General features: G+C 45.8%; 1 protein-coding gene across 1 annotated transcript; it reads left to right on the top strand.

Moving 5' to 3' along the window:
• The first annotated feature begins 377 nt into the window (after positions 1-377).
• LOC117651870 (low-density lipoprotein receptor-related protein 2-like) lies at positions 378-13,014 on the top strand. The gene is made up of 8 exons (XM_034396408.1): positions 378-511; positions 2,084-2,206; positions 3,239-3,444; positions 4,502-4,694; positions 8,996-9,121; positions 10,167-10,381; positions 11,655-11,847; positions 12,843-13,014. Exons 1-8 carry the CDS (start codon positions 460-462, stop codon positions 12,872-12,874), a joined length of 1,140 nt encoding a protein of 379 aa, XP_034252299.1. The 5' UTR covers positions 378-459; the 3' UTR covers positions 12,875-13,014.
• Positions 13,015-18,118: the final 5,104 nt, after the last annotated feature.

Below are 18,118 nucleotides of genomic sequence, written 5' to 3'. Positions count from 1 at the left end.
AGTGTGCACAGTAAAAACTCTACGAAGAATCGCTTCGCACTACGAAGAAAATGAAGGCATTGTAAATTCTACGAAGAAATGCTTCGTATTATGAAGCAAAACCTTTTGTAATACGAAGCATTTCTTCATAATACAAAGCCATTCTGCAATGCCTTCATTTTCTTAATAGTTATGAAGCAAATGCTTTGTAGGCTTTTAAGAGTGTGAAACAAACCGTGTCTCACACCCACACATGGAACTGCGAGACATCGGTGCCCCACACTTCGACTTGCAGTGTGATGACCCTATCCAGTTACCCAACGATTCCCGCGAGGGGTCAAAGGTTCCGATCGAAATCGCACGCATTACCCCGACTTTCCGTGCTTTCGCCATGACGTAAGACCTCGACCTTCTTATCACGGCCCGTGCAGCTTGTCACTCCACAGCAGCCGGGCAGTAGTGCTCGCGCCTTCTCAGGAGATGGCGACCAAGTTCCTCATCCTGCTCGGCCTTCTGGCCGCCGTGTCGCTAGGTAGGCCGTCCTTCACACTCAACTCCTCCTCTTGGCCGCTTGTAACTTTGAGGAATGAGTGTTGCAAGTGCTAAATGGTGACGTGTGCACTCGACCGTCACCCCGGCTCCGGGCAGCGGCGTGACCGAATCCAATTTGAGAAGAATCTTCATGAACTTAGTTTAAGAATGTCCGTTTATTGTTCGATCAATATTTCCGTGACGTTTCTTTGAGTATTCCAAAAGCTGATTAAGTTTTTCAGTGAACATATATGGTGCTATAGCATCCCACCGACAAGCAAGAGCCTGCAGGTGAGGCTACAGGCATGTCCCTGTCGGTGGCGAACACTGTTAGGTCGCAGTAAGTGGCCTGACTAAGGAAAAGGGGGGCGGCTGGTCAAACTAAGGCGAGGGTCTTAGTCAGGCCAGAGGGCCTGGCCTCGGCTACCTGCACCTCCACGGCGGCGTGGCGGAGCGTGGCGGCATGCCTGGGTGGGGGTGGTGGGGGAACCCCGACCGGCCGGGTGGAGGCCGGCAGTGCCCGGCTAGAGACTGCTCCAGGATCGCTCCCCCCTCAGCGAGCCTCGTGGCGTAGTGGTACCGTCCACTGCCTCCATACTGGAAGCCGAGGTTCGAGTCCGATTCTACTAATTCTTTTGCGACGCCGGAGCGAGCCGCCGGGACCTGTCAAACCCTCATCAACGGCCGGCTATAATCCGGCCTGACCAACCCCTGAGCCTTAGTCAGGCCACCAACACCTTAGTCAGGACGGGACCCTAACTCGACTTAGTCAGGCCACTAAACCCGACCTTACAGTGAACCGTCTCAGTTCAGTTGTTTACCCGGTAAAAAAAAATCAATTTTGGGTCACTAATCAATTATGGGCCATTTTGATTGATGGGCTGCCTAAAAATCCATGAATGAGCGAATCGATTTCACATTCGGTACGGGCCTTCCCTTAACCTTCCTTTTTCACCTGAAACAGGGCGGATGTCTTAGCAACGACCACAAAGCCACCTATCGGGCAGCAAGGAGATACCTTCTAAATTCAACGGAGAATTGGGCCTATCCAAGGGCAAGAAAAAAGGGATGTTTGTCAAATATTTTCAAAAAATCGAAACATGGAATGAAGGGGGACGCCTCTGCCGACTTTAGTATATAATAGGTAAAGGACTTCAGTCAACCTAGGTTTTGCAGAAGTTGTACAGGGCTTGACGCGCGGGTAGCTTTACAAATTACTGCCCCACAATTGGTTCCAATTCCTCTTCGGAACCCCATTTGGGTGGCTGGGAGGACGTTCAGTTGGTGCGTTTGGCGTTGGAGCCGGTCGGATAATACTGCTTCGAGAATTTTGGAGAGGGCGGAAAGGAGGGATACGGGTCTAGGAATTGGGATCAAATTTATTTTTTCCGGGTTTGGGTAGAGGGACGACTTTCGCCTTCTTCCAGGCCGTAGGAAAATACTGCAGGATTAAACAACGCGTACCTGCATTGAGAGTGGACCCGTCGACTCTTAGCCGATGATGACTGTCTAGTGCTTTCTAAGTTCTCAGTCGAGTTCAACATTATCCAAAATATCAGCCTCCTGTCCGCAGCGGCCAGCGACTGCGGGTCGAAGTACTTCCAGTGCAAGGACGGCAGCAAGTGTGTCATTGCAGCCGACAGGTGCGACGGTCGCAAGGAATGCCGCGACGGATCCGACGAGGAAGGCTGTGACGGTGAGTGCAGCGAGTGCGGCCGAGTCAAGTCAGACCTACGTTTCGTCAAAGAAACGAACCATCGAGAAAACGAGCTACGAAATATGAAAAATTGTTTGAGCGGACGACCCTTAGATGCGCTGTGATTGGTCAACGCAGAGCAACTTCTCATACTCTGACGTTATTTCGGCTCGTTGGCTCGATTCGCTAACGAAACGTAGCTCAGACCCTGGCCCCTGGCCCGGAGACATACACAGTGTGGGCACGGAGGCGGCGAACGCTCGGAAGCTCAAGGACGTCGTCACGCTCACACTCTAAATGTTTTAGGAGGAAATTTCTCACATTACGAAAGGAAATGGCGCGAGCGTAACGAAGGTAGTTTTTTTCGTGTCACGAAGGAATATTGCTCCGTATTATGCTTGCGCCGAATTCACTGTAACATTGCTCAAATTTCATTGTAAGACATTTAGAGTGCAGTGTGCCAGAAGACCCAAGCCTACTCTACAAACTGAAGTATGTACTCAGTATGCGTTCACAGATGCATACTTAGATGAGTACACATCTACAGATGCATACTTAGATGAGTACACATCTACAGATGCATACTCAGCTGAATACACATCCTCAGATACATTCTCAGCTGAGTACACATCTGCAGATGCATACTTGGAAAAGTTAGGTATGCCATTGTTGGTGTGTTCTCAGCTGAGTATGCAACTGTAAATGTGTACTTGCAAGTATGCATCTGTAGACGCGTACTGCACTCTCAGCCTTTTACTGACTTTTTCTCACTGGCTTACGCATTTCTGTAAGCAACCATAATACTTAGTATTTTTTGTCAGTATTACTTAGCAATTGCTAATTACTGTACTGATATTACCCTTTTCTTAGTAAATTACAAAGAAACTTTTAAGTATTTAAGAACTTAATACTAAGTACTATATTTGCTTACAGAAATACGTCTGCTAATGAGAAATAGTCAGTAAACGGCTGAGAGTGTGAGTACACACTTCAGTTAGAGTACGTTACGAAGTGGCGCCCCTCTGTCCACAGTTCACACCGTGGCCCTGCGGGTCAACGCCACCATTAAGGCTCGCATGCAGTTCGCTGCGGTCCACGAAAACATCGAGCTGCACCTGTGCGGCGCCCAGAGCTGCAGCAACGTGTTGTTGTGGGGCGTGAGGGACGACGGCACGCTCATTTACACTGCAGACACGGACGCGAACCGCCTCGGCAGGGGCAACAGCAGGCGCGTCACGGTGAGTCATGAAATCATGCACACTAAATTCTTATGAACTTTTTCATGCATAGTTATGCATGCACAGATACGTCCATATGTTATTATGCATCACTGTGTACATTTTATGCAGGAAGACGCATAAAATGTACACAGTGATGCATAATTTTATACATACCTTATGGACGTTTCTGCGCATGCATAACTATGCATAAAATATGCGTCCTTATGCATTTAAAAAGTCCATATGAAATTTAGTGTGTGGGGAAAGGGTCGAACTTCAACTCAGTTACGATCCAATGGTCTGGGTCGAGAATTTTGCCTCGGGCGTTAGAAAACGTGAAAAGTGCCCCAAGTTACCGCCGTTGACGATGCAATTTTACAAAAGTCTGTCATAGTTAAGCTAAAACTGGCAGTACACAAGCCGATTTTCTTGGTATAATAGGTATTATTCATGTACTATTAGGCTTGTGTAGAAGTATTATAGGAGTCAGCTCCCCTTGACTAGGTCTAATGCAATGCACCCCAAACTCTATGCTCTTTGGATTTGTGCAAAGCGTTTCGCAAACAACGGACTAGATTTTACAATTAAACGAAAGGCCGTTACCCCTGCACCTCGCTCAAGCATGGCTCCACGAGTTCCCTAGGCCGTCGACAGGCCGTTTGCAGGGGAAACTAATACCAAAACAAATGAATGTTCTGAATGATCAAAAGTTCATGAAGCGTAGGTTCAATTTGTAAATAAACATTATGCTAACTCTAACTCTAACTGTCAGTTGAGTCGAGGAGAGGGAGTAATAGTGAACGAAACCGAGTCAGGTTTCAGAAAGATCCAGCGCTGAGGGCGCTTTGAGAGTATGACAAATTGGGTTGCCAATAGTATGGCAAACTTAGGATACGGCACATTAATAGTGCCAAGCCACTCCATTGAGGATTTCTGTGACTTATCACTTTCCGTTATGAAAAAAAGAGTCACAAATTACATCTCGTAGACAAGTCAAGTGGAACTATATCCAGAAAGTACGGACTGTCCGGACTGCATCTAATAGGAAGTATTTCACTGCTTGCTTTCTGTGCAGTTCAACACGGCCGGTAGCGGAAACTTTACCCCCGGCGAGGTGGTGCTGGAGGTGCAGCACCGGCCCGGGCAGCTCGCCGTGTGGCGGCAGGGCCGGCCGGACGACGTGGCGGAGGTCCCCGTGGAGGCGGACTACGGCACGCTCAGGGTCAGGCCCTACGTGTGGTCCACCGACATGCCCGTGCAGTTCGCTGGTGAGTGCTCGCCATGAACGTCGCTTAAACGCCCTCTTATCAACATTTTCCGTAGGCTCGTACAGACCTGGAAGACTGAATTGTCCTACGGAGAACACTGTGAGGACCTACGGAGAATTTTGTACGGTCCTAAGGTCAGTTGGGGTAATTATGGGACACGGGGTGAAAATGAGACAGCTGATTCTTAGTCAAGATTTGACATTTTTTAACGCATGACGTACCAAATGTGATGTTTATATTGAGTAAATAACATTTACTACGGCCCAAGTTCTAAAATCTCGATTCCTGACTAAAAATCAGCTGTCCTATTTTCACCCCGTGTCCCATACTGATCCTACTGCACCGTGCTGCTGCAACAATTTTTTTTGATCCAGGAAGCGGAAGAAAGAAAGAACTCGATTTATCTCCAAATTCATAGATTTTCACTTGTATCACTCTCTCCAATCGACATTTTATCAGTATTCATTGATGTTTGTGCGCGGCGCATTTACAGAGTTTTGTTGAGAATTTGGCAAGACGCAATTGATGATTGGCTGAGCGATAGCGAAGCCTGTTACTCCAGTGCGGTTGAAAAGTTTTTTCTGTCTGTCTGTCTGTCTGTCTGTCTGTCTGTCTGTCTGTCTGTGTACACTACTCCTCCTGAACGGCTCGGCCGATCTGGCTGAGATTTTGCAGGCTTATTAGGTATGTTCTTGGCTCGGCACACGCGAAATTTCACTATCCTAGCTCAACTGGTTCAGCTTTTATAGCCGAAAAACACCCAAAAAACGGCGAAAAATCGAGTTCTCTGCAGACACACAGTAAACTTCTTACGGATACGTCCTATCTGTATTACGGACATTTTTGTGCAATTGCAATTACGGATAGATTTTGCTTGTAATACGGATGAAATCATCCATATTACAAAGAGTTTTACGTCCGTACCATACGGATATTTTCGTCTGTATGTTACGGACGTAAAACTCTTTGTAATACGGATGATTTCATCCGTATTACAGGCAAAATCTATCCGTAATTGCAATTGCACAAAAATGTCCGTAATACAGATAGGACGTATCCGTAAGAAGTTTAGTGTGCAGATCACTTCTGCCTTGAAGAAAGGGTGATCTGGGGGGCGGAGCCCCCCAGCCCCAACAAGTTAAAAAGTTACAAGGGTCAAGAACGTGTTATCGGTAGATGAAACAACTCTACCTGGAATGGAGGGGGGTCTGGGGGCCACCCCCCAGCATGCAACAAGTAAAGAAGTAACCGACGATGGAGAAGCCAATGCCTGCCGAAGGCAGGCTAGCGCCGCAGGCCAAGGTAGGTACGCCAGGCGCGGATTGAAGGAACAGGCCGCGAGACATCGCGAAGCCTGTTACGACAAGACGCGGTCTGGCGTAAACCTACCTTGTATCGTTTGTAGAACAAACAAAAATGTTACTGCACTTATTAATGCGCAGAAAGGTCAATACGTTATTAAACAAAAACTCAGTACGAGTCTGAGCGTGCTTGTAGAGCCTTAGAACGCTTTACATCCCCGCGTGGAAGGATCTGTAGTGGAACTGTAGATGAAACTGCAGTTTTTCATCTGCAGTCCGTTTCTGTAGTTCTTTTCTTCCCTTTATTTGTATTTAAAGTGTAATCAGTTTTGTATCGTCCGCTGCAGTCAGTTGTATGATTTAGAGTGGACAAAAACTGTCCTTCAACTGCACTCCGTTGTAAGATCCAACTGCAGTCCACTCTGTCATTCCAAAATGCAGTTGAAACCGCAGTTCAAGTTAGCTTCATTTAAAAGTGCAAAGTGTTGATATCGAATGCAGTTCTCAACTGCTCTTTACTTACACTTGGAAAGTAAAGACTAGTGTATGGCATATACAGTCCCGGGCTCAATTCATGATGCAGTCAGAAACTACACTTTTAGTTTGTCCCACTAGTAGTCCAAGTGTACTACCATCTTCACTCTGAATGTCCTTCAGCGCTGACACTTAAAAGTGATTTAATCTCTTTGAATTTCGCAAAGTGAAGCTCCGCACTGCTTCCAAACAGGCATGTCCGGACAAATGACGTGAAAATTTCCCGTGGAGTGGCCCGCGCCGGGCGGGAGTTGCGGTAAATCCCTCGTCTACCTGAGCGCGCGGGCACGGCCAGTGGCATCGCCCGCGCTGGACCCCGTCCCTCAGATGTCTCCGTGGCGCAGATGGCAGCGCTGCGGACCGACAAGCGCGGTCGCCCGGGTTCGACTACTCATCAGACTGACAAACTTGCACGACAAAACAAGGAAAGGAGGGAAGAGGAAGGGCGTGACTGTAGAGGGCCATCAATTCTCGACACTATTCTTTATATTTTTACTCAAATTTGTAGTTTTTACAAAACTGTTTTGAACTGTCCGACAAAACTGTAGTTTAAACTGAAACGTCCGAAATAAGTACTAGATTTTTTGCAGTCTGAGCACAGTTGAATGACAGTTAAGTGTACTTAAACTGCATTTTAACTGCAGTTCATTGCAAATAACTGCACTTCAACTGCAATTGAGCTGCAGTCGTATATCTGCAGTTAAACTGTGGTCAATGCATACTTCAAACTAGCAGATTTATGAACACATTAAGATCAATTGAGTTACACTTTAACTTCCCTCCTTATTCACTGCAAGGTGAAGTATGACTTCAGTTCTTGGGTGCAATTCAGACTGCAGATTCTCCCACGCGGGTCATTACACTGAACAATTTGACTCAATTTCTAGCAGTTTAGCAGAAAATCCACTAGGGAAAGCGGTGTTACCCAACTTAATCCGTTTCACAGTCCAATTTTCATCGAAAAATGGAGTTGACTCAACCCAAGTCACACACCTAACTTCTTACTGATACATCTGTCTATATTACGGACATTTCTGTGCAATCGTAATTGCAGATAGGTTTTGCTTGCAGTACGGATGATTTCATCCGTATTACAAACAGTGTTTCGTCCGTACTTTACAGATTTTCGTCTGTATGTTACGGACACGAAAACCTTCGTAATACGGATTAAATCATCCGTATTACAAAGCAAATCCATGCGTAGGGTAAACTATACAGTTATCGGCAGGGGTACAGTTATCGTCATCTCGGCGAATAATTGGGTCCTGCTCTGCAAGTACGCGTCCGTTAGTGATGCGGCCAATGCAGGTCGCTAGAGACACCTTTTGAGCATGCAGGACCGAGACAGCATCGCGTTTGACTGAGCATGTCAGCCAACAAAGCCATGTTTCTAGTCAAGTGCAGAATGAAGGTGCTTCGGCCGCCCGTTCTTATCTTCCATGCTAGGAACAGGGGTTCAATAATTCGTTAAATTCGTGAATGTGGGCCGGAAAAAACTATTCTCCTTGCCAGGTTCTTTCTCCCCATCTATTCAAGAGGTCATACTGTGCTTGGCGCACAGAAATTCCTCTTGCTTGTCCTCAATCGGGGGGTGCCGATAACTGTACCCAAGAAATCACCCCAAACACAGTTATCGTCAGGGTGGCCTCAAACTTCACTGGTGTTTCGGGCGTCGTTCGGGAGTTAATATTCTGATGCATTATGACCGGAGGAAGACCCCTGCCAAATTTGAATGAAATCGGACCACTTTTTCCCAGTGATCTACGTGATTTACGAAATGTCCTCCTCGGCGCTTTGAAAGGTTGTTTTTTTCGCAGCTCATGGTGCTAGTTGTCCGTGAGTCTTAAATGAAGGGCGTAAGAGGCATAACAGAAGGGAGAGGGGGTTCGTGACATGTCGAGGGATGATACAGAGTGTCTGTGACGACTGATAGAAATTTTCGTCACTTTCGGTCATGTTTTGCCTTTTTAACAAGGGGTGCCGATAACTGTCATAAATGGTGCCGATAACTGTATTTTGGCTGCCGATAACTGTGTTTTTGGTAACCTTTTTCTCAGGTTCAATAAGAGCGTCACAAAAAGTTTTTGGTGAAATCTTTGTCAGCCACTTCGTTGTCTAGATCCTTCTGAGGTGTCTGGAACAAGTCGCACGGGCCTAAGTGTCATAACCTACCCTCGAGGCCCTTGAAAAGAAAGCGATGCTCTTAAACTGACGGTAACTGTATAGTTTACCCTAAATCCCGTACAAAGTACAGTAGATCCTGTAAAAAAAGTACAGTAAATCCTGTGCTCTGGACTACAGTGACAGCTGCACTAATCACTACAGGATTTACTGTGTTTTTTTTGCCACAGTGTAAGCACGAGGTATGCACTCCTTTTCACAGCGTTGTGCAGAGAGAAGCCAACCGCAAATGAAAAGTCTGTCCGCAACAACGCCCCGTCCCACACATGGCCTCTTTGTCCGCAGCGGCCGGTGAGAGCTGGCCGGAGGAGTTCTTCCACTGCAACGATGACAGGAGTCGTGTTCCTGGAGTCTTCAGGTGCGACGGTAACAGTGACTGCAGTGACGGCTCCGACGAGGAAGGCTGCGACGGTGAGTGTGACCAAGAGAAGGGTGGGGCAATGGATCTAAAATCGAAATCGTTTTTCACAGACATGGGATCCTACAATATTGTAACACTACCCTACCCTATTGCCAACGCAGTTCTGGCCAGGAACACCCCCTTCTTGCCCATCAAAGGCCTCAAAAAAGGGTCTATAGGTCAAAAATGACACTTTCACGAGCATAACATTGGAAACAGAACAAATTTGACATGCCCTATCTCGCTTTTGGTGCGGAATACATGACCGAATGCTGTGATATATAGAGAGAGCTGTCGGTCAAGGTCTTTTGCCCGGGCGCAGGCCGTTTTACCAAAAAAAAAACAGCGCGAGAATCGTCGTTTTAGCTGTATTTGGATGATTTTCGGCATCTGCGCAGGGTGTTTTGCCGTTTAAACGTCTCACTCGATCCATCTCTAAAGTCACGTTCTGGAGTAGCATTTTGCATCCGCTCAACTCCGGAAGTAACCTGAGTTCGGAAATGGCCCTGATGGCGCCGGAAGTGGACACGTCTCGGTCAAAATAAGTAAGCGCCGCTTTCGACATTTCGGCTTCATGCGCACTTCCGGCGCGATCGGGGCCGTTTCCGGTTCCACTCAGGTTACCGTGAAATAAACATCTGATGCCACGGAACAACTCTTGATATGAAGTTTTTGTGGGCGTAAGCTTCGCACAGAATTGTGCACGTGTTTCAAAATGCACGAAATGGTGCACAACTAAGCCCGAAAGTGTCCGTTGTTGCGCAGGAATTCGTGCGTTTCACGCGCATTCTCAGTGTTGTTCAAAAGCTAAAGCACAAAAAAATCTTACGTATTAATATGCCCTGGCCCGGAAGAAGAAGAACAAAAACGGAAGTTAGAAATGGGAGTTTCTATGAGAAATATTCGCTCCAGATGAGCATCCGCAGCGTATATTTCTCATAAAAACTTCCGTTTTCGTTCTTCTTCCGGGCCAGGGCTGCTCCGAAATACCCTATTTAGTGCGGCCGTTTCCCCAAATAATAAGCCATTTGGTGAGTGACGCCCCTCTGTCCGCAGCAATGCTGGCAGCTCACGAGGTGGCCCTGCCACTCAACGCCTCCGCCACGGCCCGCGTGCAGTACGCCAAGGTCCACAACGACATCGAGGTGCACCTGTGCGGCGGCAAGAACTGCAGCGTCGTGCTACTGTGGGGCGAGAGTGCCAACGGCTCGCTGAGATACGATACGGCCACGGGCTGCACCCGCTACGGCAGGCTCGGCAACAGCGTCAAGGTGAGTGCCCCGTGCCCCCGCACTGGTCAAAATTTTGTCGTTACATAAGGATACTGTAAAGTAAAACTAGCATGTCCCAGAAATAATTGTCACAACAAGTTCATTTTGAGGTCCAAATGAGGGCCCCAGCTCCTATTACGAGTTATGAAGGTTAACGTAAACTTTTAGTCGCTTCTCCTAAATTCTCCTCACCACAAAGAATTACCTACCCAGTCTTTAGATTCTGGCAATTATATCTATTTTTGCATAGGAAAAAAAATATTTGGCAGAGTTGAACTTATCAGTCCAGAAGAGCCTGTAAAAGTTAATTTACCAGCCTTATTATAATTTTTCTTCAGATTTGATAGACTCCCCATTTGGTCTTGGTAGAAATACTAAGGTAGATATTAATCAAAGGGCAACACTATCTTTTTCCTATTCAAAAAAAGGTAAAATTGCCAGCAGCTGAAGACTGGGTAGCTCATCCTTATGTCGTGAGGAGAATTTGTGAGAAACAACTTAAAGTTTACGAAAACCTCCATAACTTCGAAACCAATAAGAGTTGAAGCCCTAGATTTAGTATATGAGTTTATGCAATAAAAAGGATCCATTAACCATCAATTGAGACATCTGACACAAGTATTTAAATAATGTGAAATAGCCACTCTTTTCACTTTACAATAACCTAAACAATACATTCATTCTCTATTTATTTTAGCGACAAGATTTGTTTTGTATTGGATAGCTTGTTTGAACACTGTCGAATTGCAACAAAAAGGTACAGCCCTAAAGGAGTTCCACAAAGACACACTTGAAATGACTTTCTTAACAGCCAACCTTTAAAACCAAGTCGTTGACCAGACCAACAGCTAATGTTGTTAGTCTGCGACAAGTATATACTAGATTACTATAGTAAGTCAATAACTATGATTTGTAGTGTCCGCGTCATATATTGATTGAATCCTCTTGTTGCTTACTTTATTTTTCATAGATTTACTTCTAATATAACAATTATCTCACTATGACATTGAAAAAACAAAACAGTTGATAAATCCAATGTTATACTTGTCATCTATTTTAAGTTGGGGATAAACGACGTAAGATGCTCTTCACACACAATTTTGAGCATTTATGGAAATATCAAGAATTTTGTTCTTTGGCATACTGTTGCTTTCTAGATACAAGGACATTTCGTTCGCTTTCTTTCATCATGCACAATGACACTCAAGGACTAGACTTTCACGCCTTTGCTTGTGTCTGTACAACTAGTTTCAACAGTGTGTTGTCTGTACAGGAAAACAGGGGAAGCGGCCCTGACTTCTCCCCCGGCGAGGTGGTGCTGGAGGTGCAGCACCGGCCCGGGCAGCTCGCCGTGTGGCGGCAGGGCCGGCCGGACGACGTCGTGGAGGTCCCCGTGGGGGCGGACTACGGCACGCTCAGGGTCAGGCCTTTTTACTGGGTCGCCGACATGCCCGTGCAGTTTACTAGTGAGTGCAGCTACAATGTTAACTCGCGCCGCGCGTCTCGGGGCGACGACACACAAACAAGTTATTACTCTTCAAACCACGTCTGGTTTACAAAGCTTTGTTTTGAATTCCGAGAAAACATGGCGGCGATGTATTTAAAAACTGTTAACCAGGATTCTGAAACTAAGAAATATTACTAAAGAATATTACAATGAAATTTCACCTATGTTATTCGAATGTTACAGTGAATTCGGCGCAAGCATAATACGGAGCAATATTCCTTCGTAATACGAATCGTTTTAGCTTTTTCATTGTAAGATACAAAGAAAAACCTTCGTAATACGAAGAGAAACCACCTTCGTATTATGCTTGCGCCATTATGGGAAATTTCTTCGTACGACATTCTGAGTGTAGGACACTTTTCTTCGAAATATAAAAGAAATTGCAACTTAAAATTACTTGTGGTTGTTGTTACGTCTTTGTTCGGTGCAGTTCCTTCATATATTTTGAATTACGCACGAAGAAACATTTGGTAATCTGTGCTCTACAAATCAAAGAGTGTACATAGCATGCTCTAACTGGAGCATGCCTGCAAGCACGCTCTAGCTAGCGCATGCCTGCCAAGCATGCACTAACTAGTGCATACATGCCATGTACACGCTTCCTGATACAGAAAACTCCCTATCCCTTTTGCAGTAAATGTATGCTTCAGTTAGCGTGTACATGGCATGTATGCACTAGTTAGTGCATGCTCGGCAGGCATGCGCTAGCTAGAGCGTGCTTGCAGGCATGCTCCAGTTAGAGCATACCATGTACACTCTTTGATTTGTAGAGTGGTAGACAGTTGTGTAGCCTATGAAAAGAAATTAGATTTGTAATACAAAAACTCATGTGCCCAAATGGATGTCGGTCGTAAGAACGGCCATTGTGGGGCCACCTTAACTGCGCATGAAATGTTGAAGCCGACACCATCTGATTGGTTCTTACTCTCTTTCTCTCTGTTTTGCCGCCTACAGGTGGTGCGACGACGGCTATGTCCAACTCATGACCCAATGACGTCCGCCCGGCAGCACAGCGTCCCAACATCAGTAGTCTCTCTCCAAGAAGTGCACTCTGATTCCGTGGCTGCAGGACAGGACACTGTGTTGTTGCTTTACTTTTAGTTCTGAATAAACAAACAATCACACATCTCTTTATTTCAATCCTCGCCAACAGAGAAGACCCTGCATACCCCCCCAGAAAACATACAAATACGGATTTTGATTCTGCATTTCACCAAATAGGAATTGAACTGACGTAATTTTTTTGCAGATGATACATTAAACACAAACAAATAATGACAGAACAGAAATAGTACTATAAATATTGCGTTAGCATGCATGTATTCTCAGGATGTGAGGCGCCAGACAGTGAGTCAGAAAAATGTCTCAGAGGGGCTCTATTCCGCTGCGCGTGCACTGCAAATTCAAAAGCAATAATGCAGTGCCTTTGGGGATACGAAGAAGCATCGTCGACAAACGCCCACTGTAAAAAATTCCGTACTTTTGTACGGAAATGGTACAGAAAAATATAGTGCGGAGATACGGAGAGAAGTACGGAACGTTCCGTACTTACTCCATAAGAACATGAACATGAAATGGGTAGAGAAAAGAGGTACGGAACGTTCCGTAGTTTGCAACAAGGGGAAATAACTCCTGAAAATTTGTACACCGAAATTCAAAATTCATGAATTTCAAGCCGAAATTCATTGAAATTCATCGAAATTCATTGAAATTCATTGAAATTCACAAAATTCATTGAAATTCATGAATTTCGGTCTAAAATTCATCGAAATTCATTGAAATTCATGAATTTTGGTCCGAAATTCATTGAAATTCATCGAAATTCATGAATTGCGGTCTGAAATTCGTTGAAATTCATGATATTTGATCTGGAATTCAAGAAACCACGTGAATTATGGTCCAAAAGTAATTAAGATTCTTTTAAATGGAAAAAAGTATATCAATTGATACAAAACTAAATAATAGTTGTACAAAACGTGGAAGTGCATTGAAAAACAATCATTTTCATGCAATTTTTGAAATTTTAAATGCGGTAAGAGCTCTCCGGTGTGCGCGCTTAGGCTGAAGCAGCCTGGCTTCTAATACCGTCGGAAGCATTCGATTTTTCTCGGTCTAGATTTGGTCTACATGACCGTCTACAGACCTAAGCAACCCCGTCTAGCATTGAGTGGCCGTTGCGGCTGGAAGGCCCTAAAAAAATTACCGCGGCGTCGGGACTAAAAAGTAGATGTTCATCCCTTGGCTTGGCGCGAGTGTATCCCCGCGTTTCCGTCGCGTTGCTAGGCGTGCTGTGAGCACTCACCTACGTCATGCCCGGGCGGCCAGGGGGCCGTCCGAAAGCCGTTCCAGAAGGTTCGAGAAGGTTTTCGCTAAAGAACGGCCGGGAAAAAAGGCCCAGTCTCCAGAGAAGTGAAAAACTGTTTGCAGACGTTCCCGCAATTGGGCAAGGTCAAGGAGCCCTGCCGAGGGAAGGAAGGGAGGGGGGGGAGGGGGGGGGCAGCCGGGGCGGCGACCTGCATCCTTGGGCCGAAAAGCCCCCCTCGCCCGCCACGCCGTCAGGATATTGGGACCTCAGCTGCCCTAAAAATTTGGCCTAGAAATTCATTCGAACATGTTTCTGAAGCAGTGAAAGGAATGGAAGAGAATTTGAAATTTTCAGATTTGTAATGTAAAGCAAAAAATTAGATCACTGGGGTGAGCCACTTGTGAACAAAGACTATTCATCCCAAAAACCCCTCATTGTAAAACGCCATTGTCGTCTGTTTTCTCTCTTCCCCCCCGAGACCCCCCCGAGAGTGAGCCAGTGTGCGTGTGTGTTGAATTTTGTTGGTGCGAGGGTCGGCCTGCCTGCCGCGGTGCACTCCTCCTATTGTCTCCAAATTTTAAATTCTGTCGCTTTCAATTTTTCAACACTTTAAGCGCCCTATTCTGCTTCCTCATGTCCACGCGGTTAACGCCATATTTTTTTTTTTGGATTTTGTGATATTTTTGAGTTTTAACCCAATTTTATTACGGAATTATAGAACCCATTTTTTTGTGTATCTCCCCAAGGCCTAGACCTAGAACTGAATTTCAAAACTGCTCCTGTACATCTTTTCATGGCGCATTGAACGAGCTCCTTTATTTTACTCTTAGACTTCTAGAAGCGAATTTACATTTTGCAGCCAGAGGCAATTGTCCTTGGGGGGGCCCAAAACCGCTCCTCTCTCGGCCGACCCGGACTACCTGGTTGGGTCTCGCCCGCAACCCACACTGCCGGATGGCTGCACTTTTCAATGGAGAATCGGGCGCCCTTTCCCTTGCGTTGGTTCAACTGAGCTTGTCGCGCACTCGTGAAAACTCAGAGGGCTTCCCCATTCGGTTACAAAGTGTGTGTATATTTGTGACTAGAGACCGGCACTGCCGCTCGTGGCGAGCCGGCCCGGCTCGGCAACCGAGTCTCTGTGCGAGAGAGGGGTCCGAGAAAGCCGAAGCCGAGTTTGCCGAACCCCCCGGGTGCAAACGGGGCTCGTCTGAGCCGTGGCCGCCCGCGCCTCGTCGCCTAGCTTGGCGGCCTTGCGGGCGCTGGGGGAGACAGACACGTTCGCAGCTCCCAGCACAGCCCCCCGGCCGACTGCCGACCGACTCCGCACAGAGCCTCGTCGCTCTGTCTCTCTCGCACTTATGCGGGCCCCCCCATGAGTGCGACAGAGACGGAGCGACGAAGGTGATATGCGGAGTCGCTCTGCAGGCCAGCGGCAACGAAATCTCACACCGAAATTCCTCAATTTTGTGATGAAATTCAATGAAATTCATTAAAATTCATCGAAATTCATCGAAATTCATCGAAATTCATCGAAATTCATTGAAATTCATTGAAATTCACTGAAATTCACTGAAATTCACTGAAATTCACCAAAATTCATGCGAAATTAAAAATTTTTGTACACCGAAATTCAAAGTTATTTCCCCTTGGTTTGCAAGTACGGACGGTCCAGACAAATTATCGACCAGACATGTTCCGTACTTTTTTCTCAAGGTGCCCTTACCAATATATCTTGTCTTTCAAAACGGGGATACACAGAAGTATCGCCAAAATCTGGCAATACACAAATAACTAGTCCCCCAGGGGCTAGCTCTGTTCAAAGTTTATTGCGAAATCGTGGCAGTGTGACCCCTTCCCGGCCCTTCGCTGATCTCTCTCTCTCTCTCTCGCTGTGGTGACTTTTTCCGAAACGTACTGACGCTACCGGAGCAGCGGTAACTGTTTTCCTCTTTAACGGCCACCCACCCGAAGAAATACACATGAACATACGTGACGACCCTCATCCAGTACACTCTAAATGTCTTGCGAAGAAATTTCCCATATTATGAAGGAAATGGCGCAAGCATTATACGAAGGTGGTTTTACTTCGTATTACGAACGTTTTTCTTTGTATCTTACAATGAAAAAGCTAAAAAGATTCGTATTACGAAGGAATATTGCTTCGTATTATGCTTGCGCCGAATTCACTGTAACATACGTATAATATAGGTCAAATTTCATTGTAAGACATTTAGAGTGTACGCCAACGAGCTGCGTCCATAACTTTCCCACTCAAATCACATCAGTCATCCCCACTACTCGTATTCGTGGCGAAGATATACGCATTCGACCGTCTTATCATCGGCACACAGCCAGCTCAGCACGGGCCCACAATGGTAGTTTGTCGCTCCGCAGCAGTCGGGCAGAAGTGTTCGCGCCTGCCTCACAGGATGGCCACAAGGTTCCTCATCCTGCTCGGCCTTCTGGCCGCCGTCTCTCTGGGTAGGCCCCCGAACTGAATCCGCGCTTAATAGTTTTGTACAACTTTGTACGCGTTATTGCATAATTTAAAACCAGTAAAACGTTTTGCCTTGAATTTTGATCAGATTTGCAGAAACTTGAGCATTTTCAAGCATAATATTATGTCGAGTCCACGTTTGCACGAAAACGTGTGCAAGTTACACGAACAAAATTCTACACAATAATTTGGTGTATGTCTCTGGTAAGTCTGAAGGATTTACCGTAATTTTTCCTGAGAGTGCACTCCGGAGGCATTCTGGAGACGGTCAGGGGGCCCTTTACGGAGGGACGCAAAACATCGTCGAGACACGGTGGAGATATGCCGAGTTCCTCGCTAGCGCCTCTTCTCTATATCGAAAAGCTAGAGGGTCATTCCACGCCAAGTCGTCAAGGTTTTGAGGGACGTGTCGGCCGAACCCAGCGGTATTTTTAGGGATTGTTGGCCCTATGGGCCCATTGAAGGCCCGGTACTTTTTTCCCCGGAAAGTCGAAAAGGGTCGAGATATCTCAAACTTCATTTTTGGTAAAAGAAATTACATTCAACCTAAAAAAATTATATCTCGGAAAGTATTTGTCCTTTCGCAAAACCCCTTATACCGTTGGAAAGAGGGAAAAAAAACTGAAAAAGATAGGATTTTTTCCAAAAATTCTACGAATCTTTTACTTTTTGCACTTTTATAGTGAAATGTTAAAAATGATGCAACTTTTTTGTACCCTGATCAAAAATGGCGTTCTATGGCCCAAAATGAACCTTGATATGTCCTCTAAAAAGAAAAATCAACGCCCCAATGTAATTTTGTTTAGTTCCCGGGGAACGAGCGGTTCTTTGGACCACTGCCAAAGGGTACTTTCCCGCTGGAACGGCTCCCACGCCACGCTCGCCTTCTCTGTGTTAGCGGACGTGATCGCCAGGGGTTTGGCGACCGTCAGGTAGGATTCCCACCTCACTTTTCAGCCCACTAAGGAAGCGCTGGACCTCAGCGCCTGAAGGGCAAGCGAGGTAGAGACTGGGAAGGAACGAACACTGATTAAAATTTAGTCGTAACTTAGCGACACATTTATCGCTAACTTTTTTTGCGACAAGATTCGTTGTGGAACAAATAGCTTGTTAAACCGTTGTCGTATAGGGAAATTTAAAGGGGTAATTTCCCAAAGACTAACTGGTAATAACGCACCACAATAATACATCAACGACAAGTAGTGAAAGTCCAAAAGAAATTTTGTAATGTCGCTAAATTTATTTTGCATGGTTTTTTTTAACAAAAGTAATTTCCATATGACTTAAAAGAACAAAACAGATGATTATTCATAATATGCTTTAGTTGAGTAGATAATTGCAAAAGATGTTGTTTCCACTCAAATTGTATTTGTAAGAAATGATATCAAGAATTTTTTTTCTTCAACGACAAAATGCCCCTTACTAGAC

Source organism: Thrips palmi, unplaced genomic scaffold (genome assembly GCF_012932325.1).
Source record: "Thrips palmi isolate BJ-2018 unplaced genomic scaffold, TpBJ-2018v1 HiC_scaffold_6, whole genome shotgun sequence".
Taxonomy (NCBI): domain Eukaryota; kingdom Metazoa; phylum Arthropoda; class Insecta; order Thysanoptera; family Thripidae; genus Thrips; species Thrips palmi.
Note: the sequence above shows the minus strand (reverse complement) of the source record. Positions and strands in the feature narration are given on the sequence as shown.

What these genes read in the sequence shown, in the direction of transcription:
- LOC117651870 (XM_034396408.1), top strand. Translation starts at nt 460, where the DNA reads ATGGCGACCAAGTTCCTCATCCTGCTCGGCCTTCTGGCCGCCGTGTCG. An exon ending in CGACGAGGAAGGCTGTGACG is followed by an intron (nt 2,207 to 3,238) that starts GTGAGTGCAGCG and finishes CTCTGTCCACAG; the next exon opens with TTCACACCGTGGCCCTGCGG. An exon ending in GGCTCGGCAACAGCGTCAAG is followed by an intron (nt 10,382 to 11,654) that starts GTGAGTGCCCCG and finishes TTGTCTGTACAG; the next exon opens with GAAAACAGGGGAAGCGGCCC.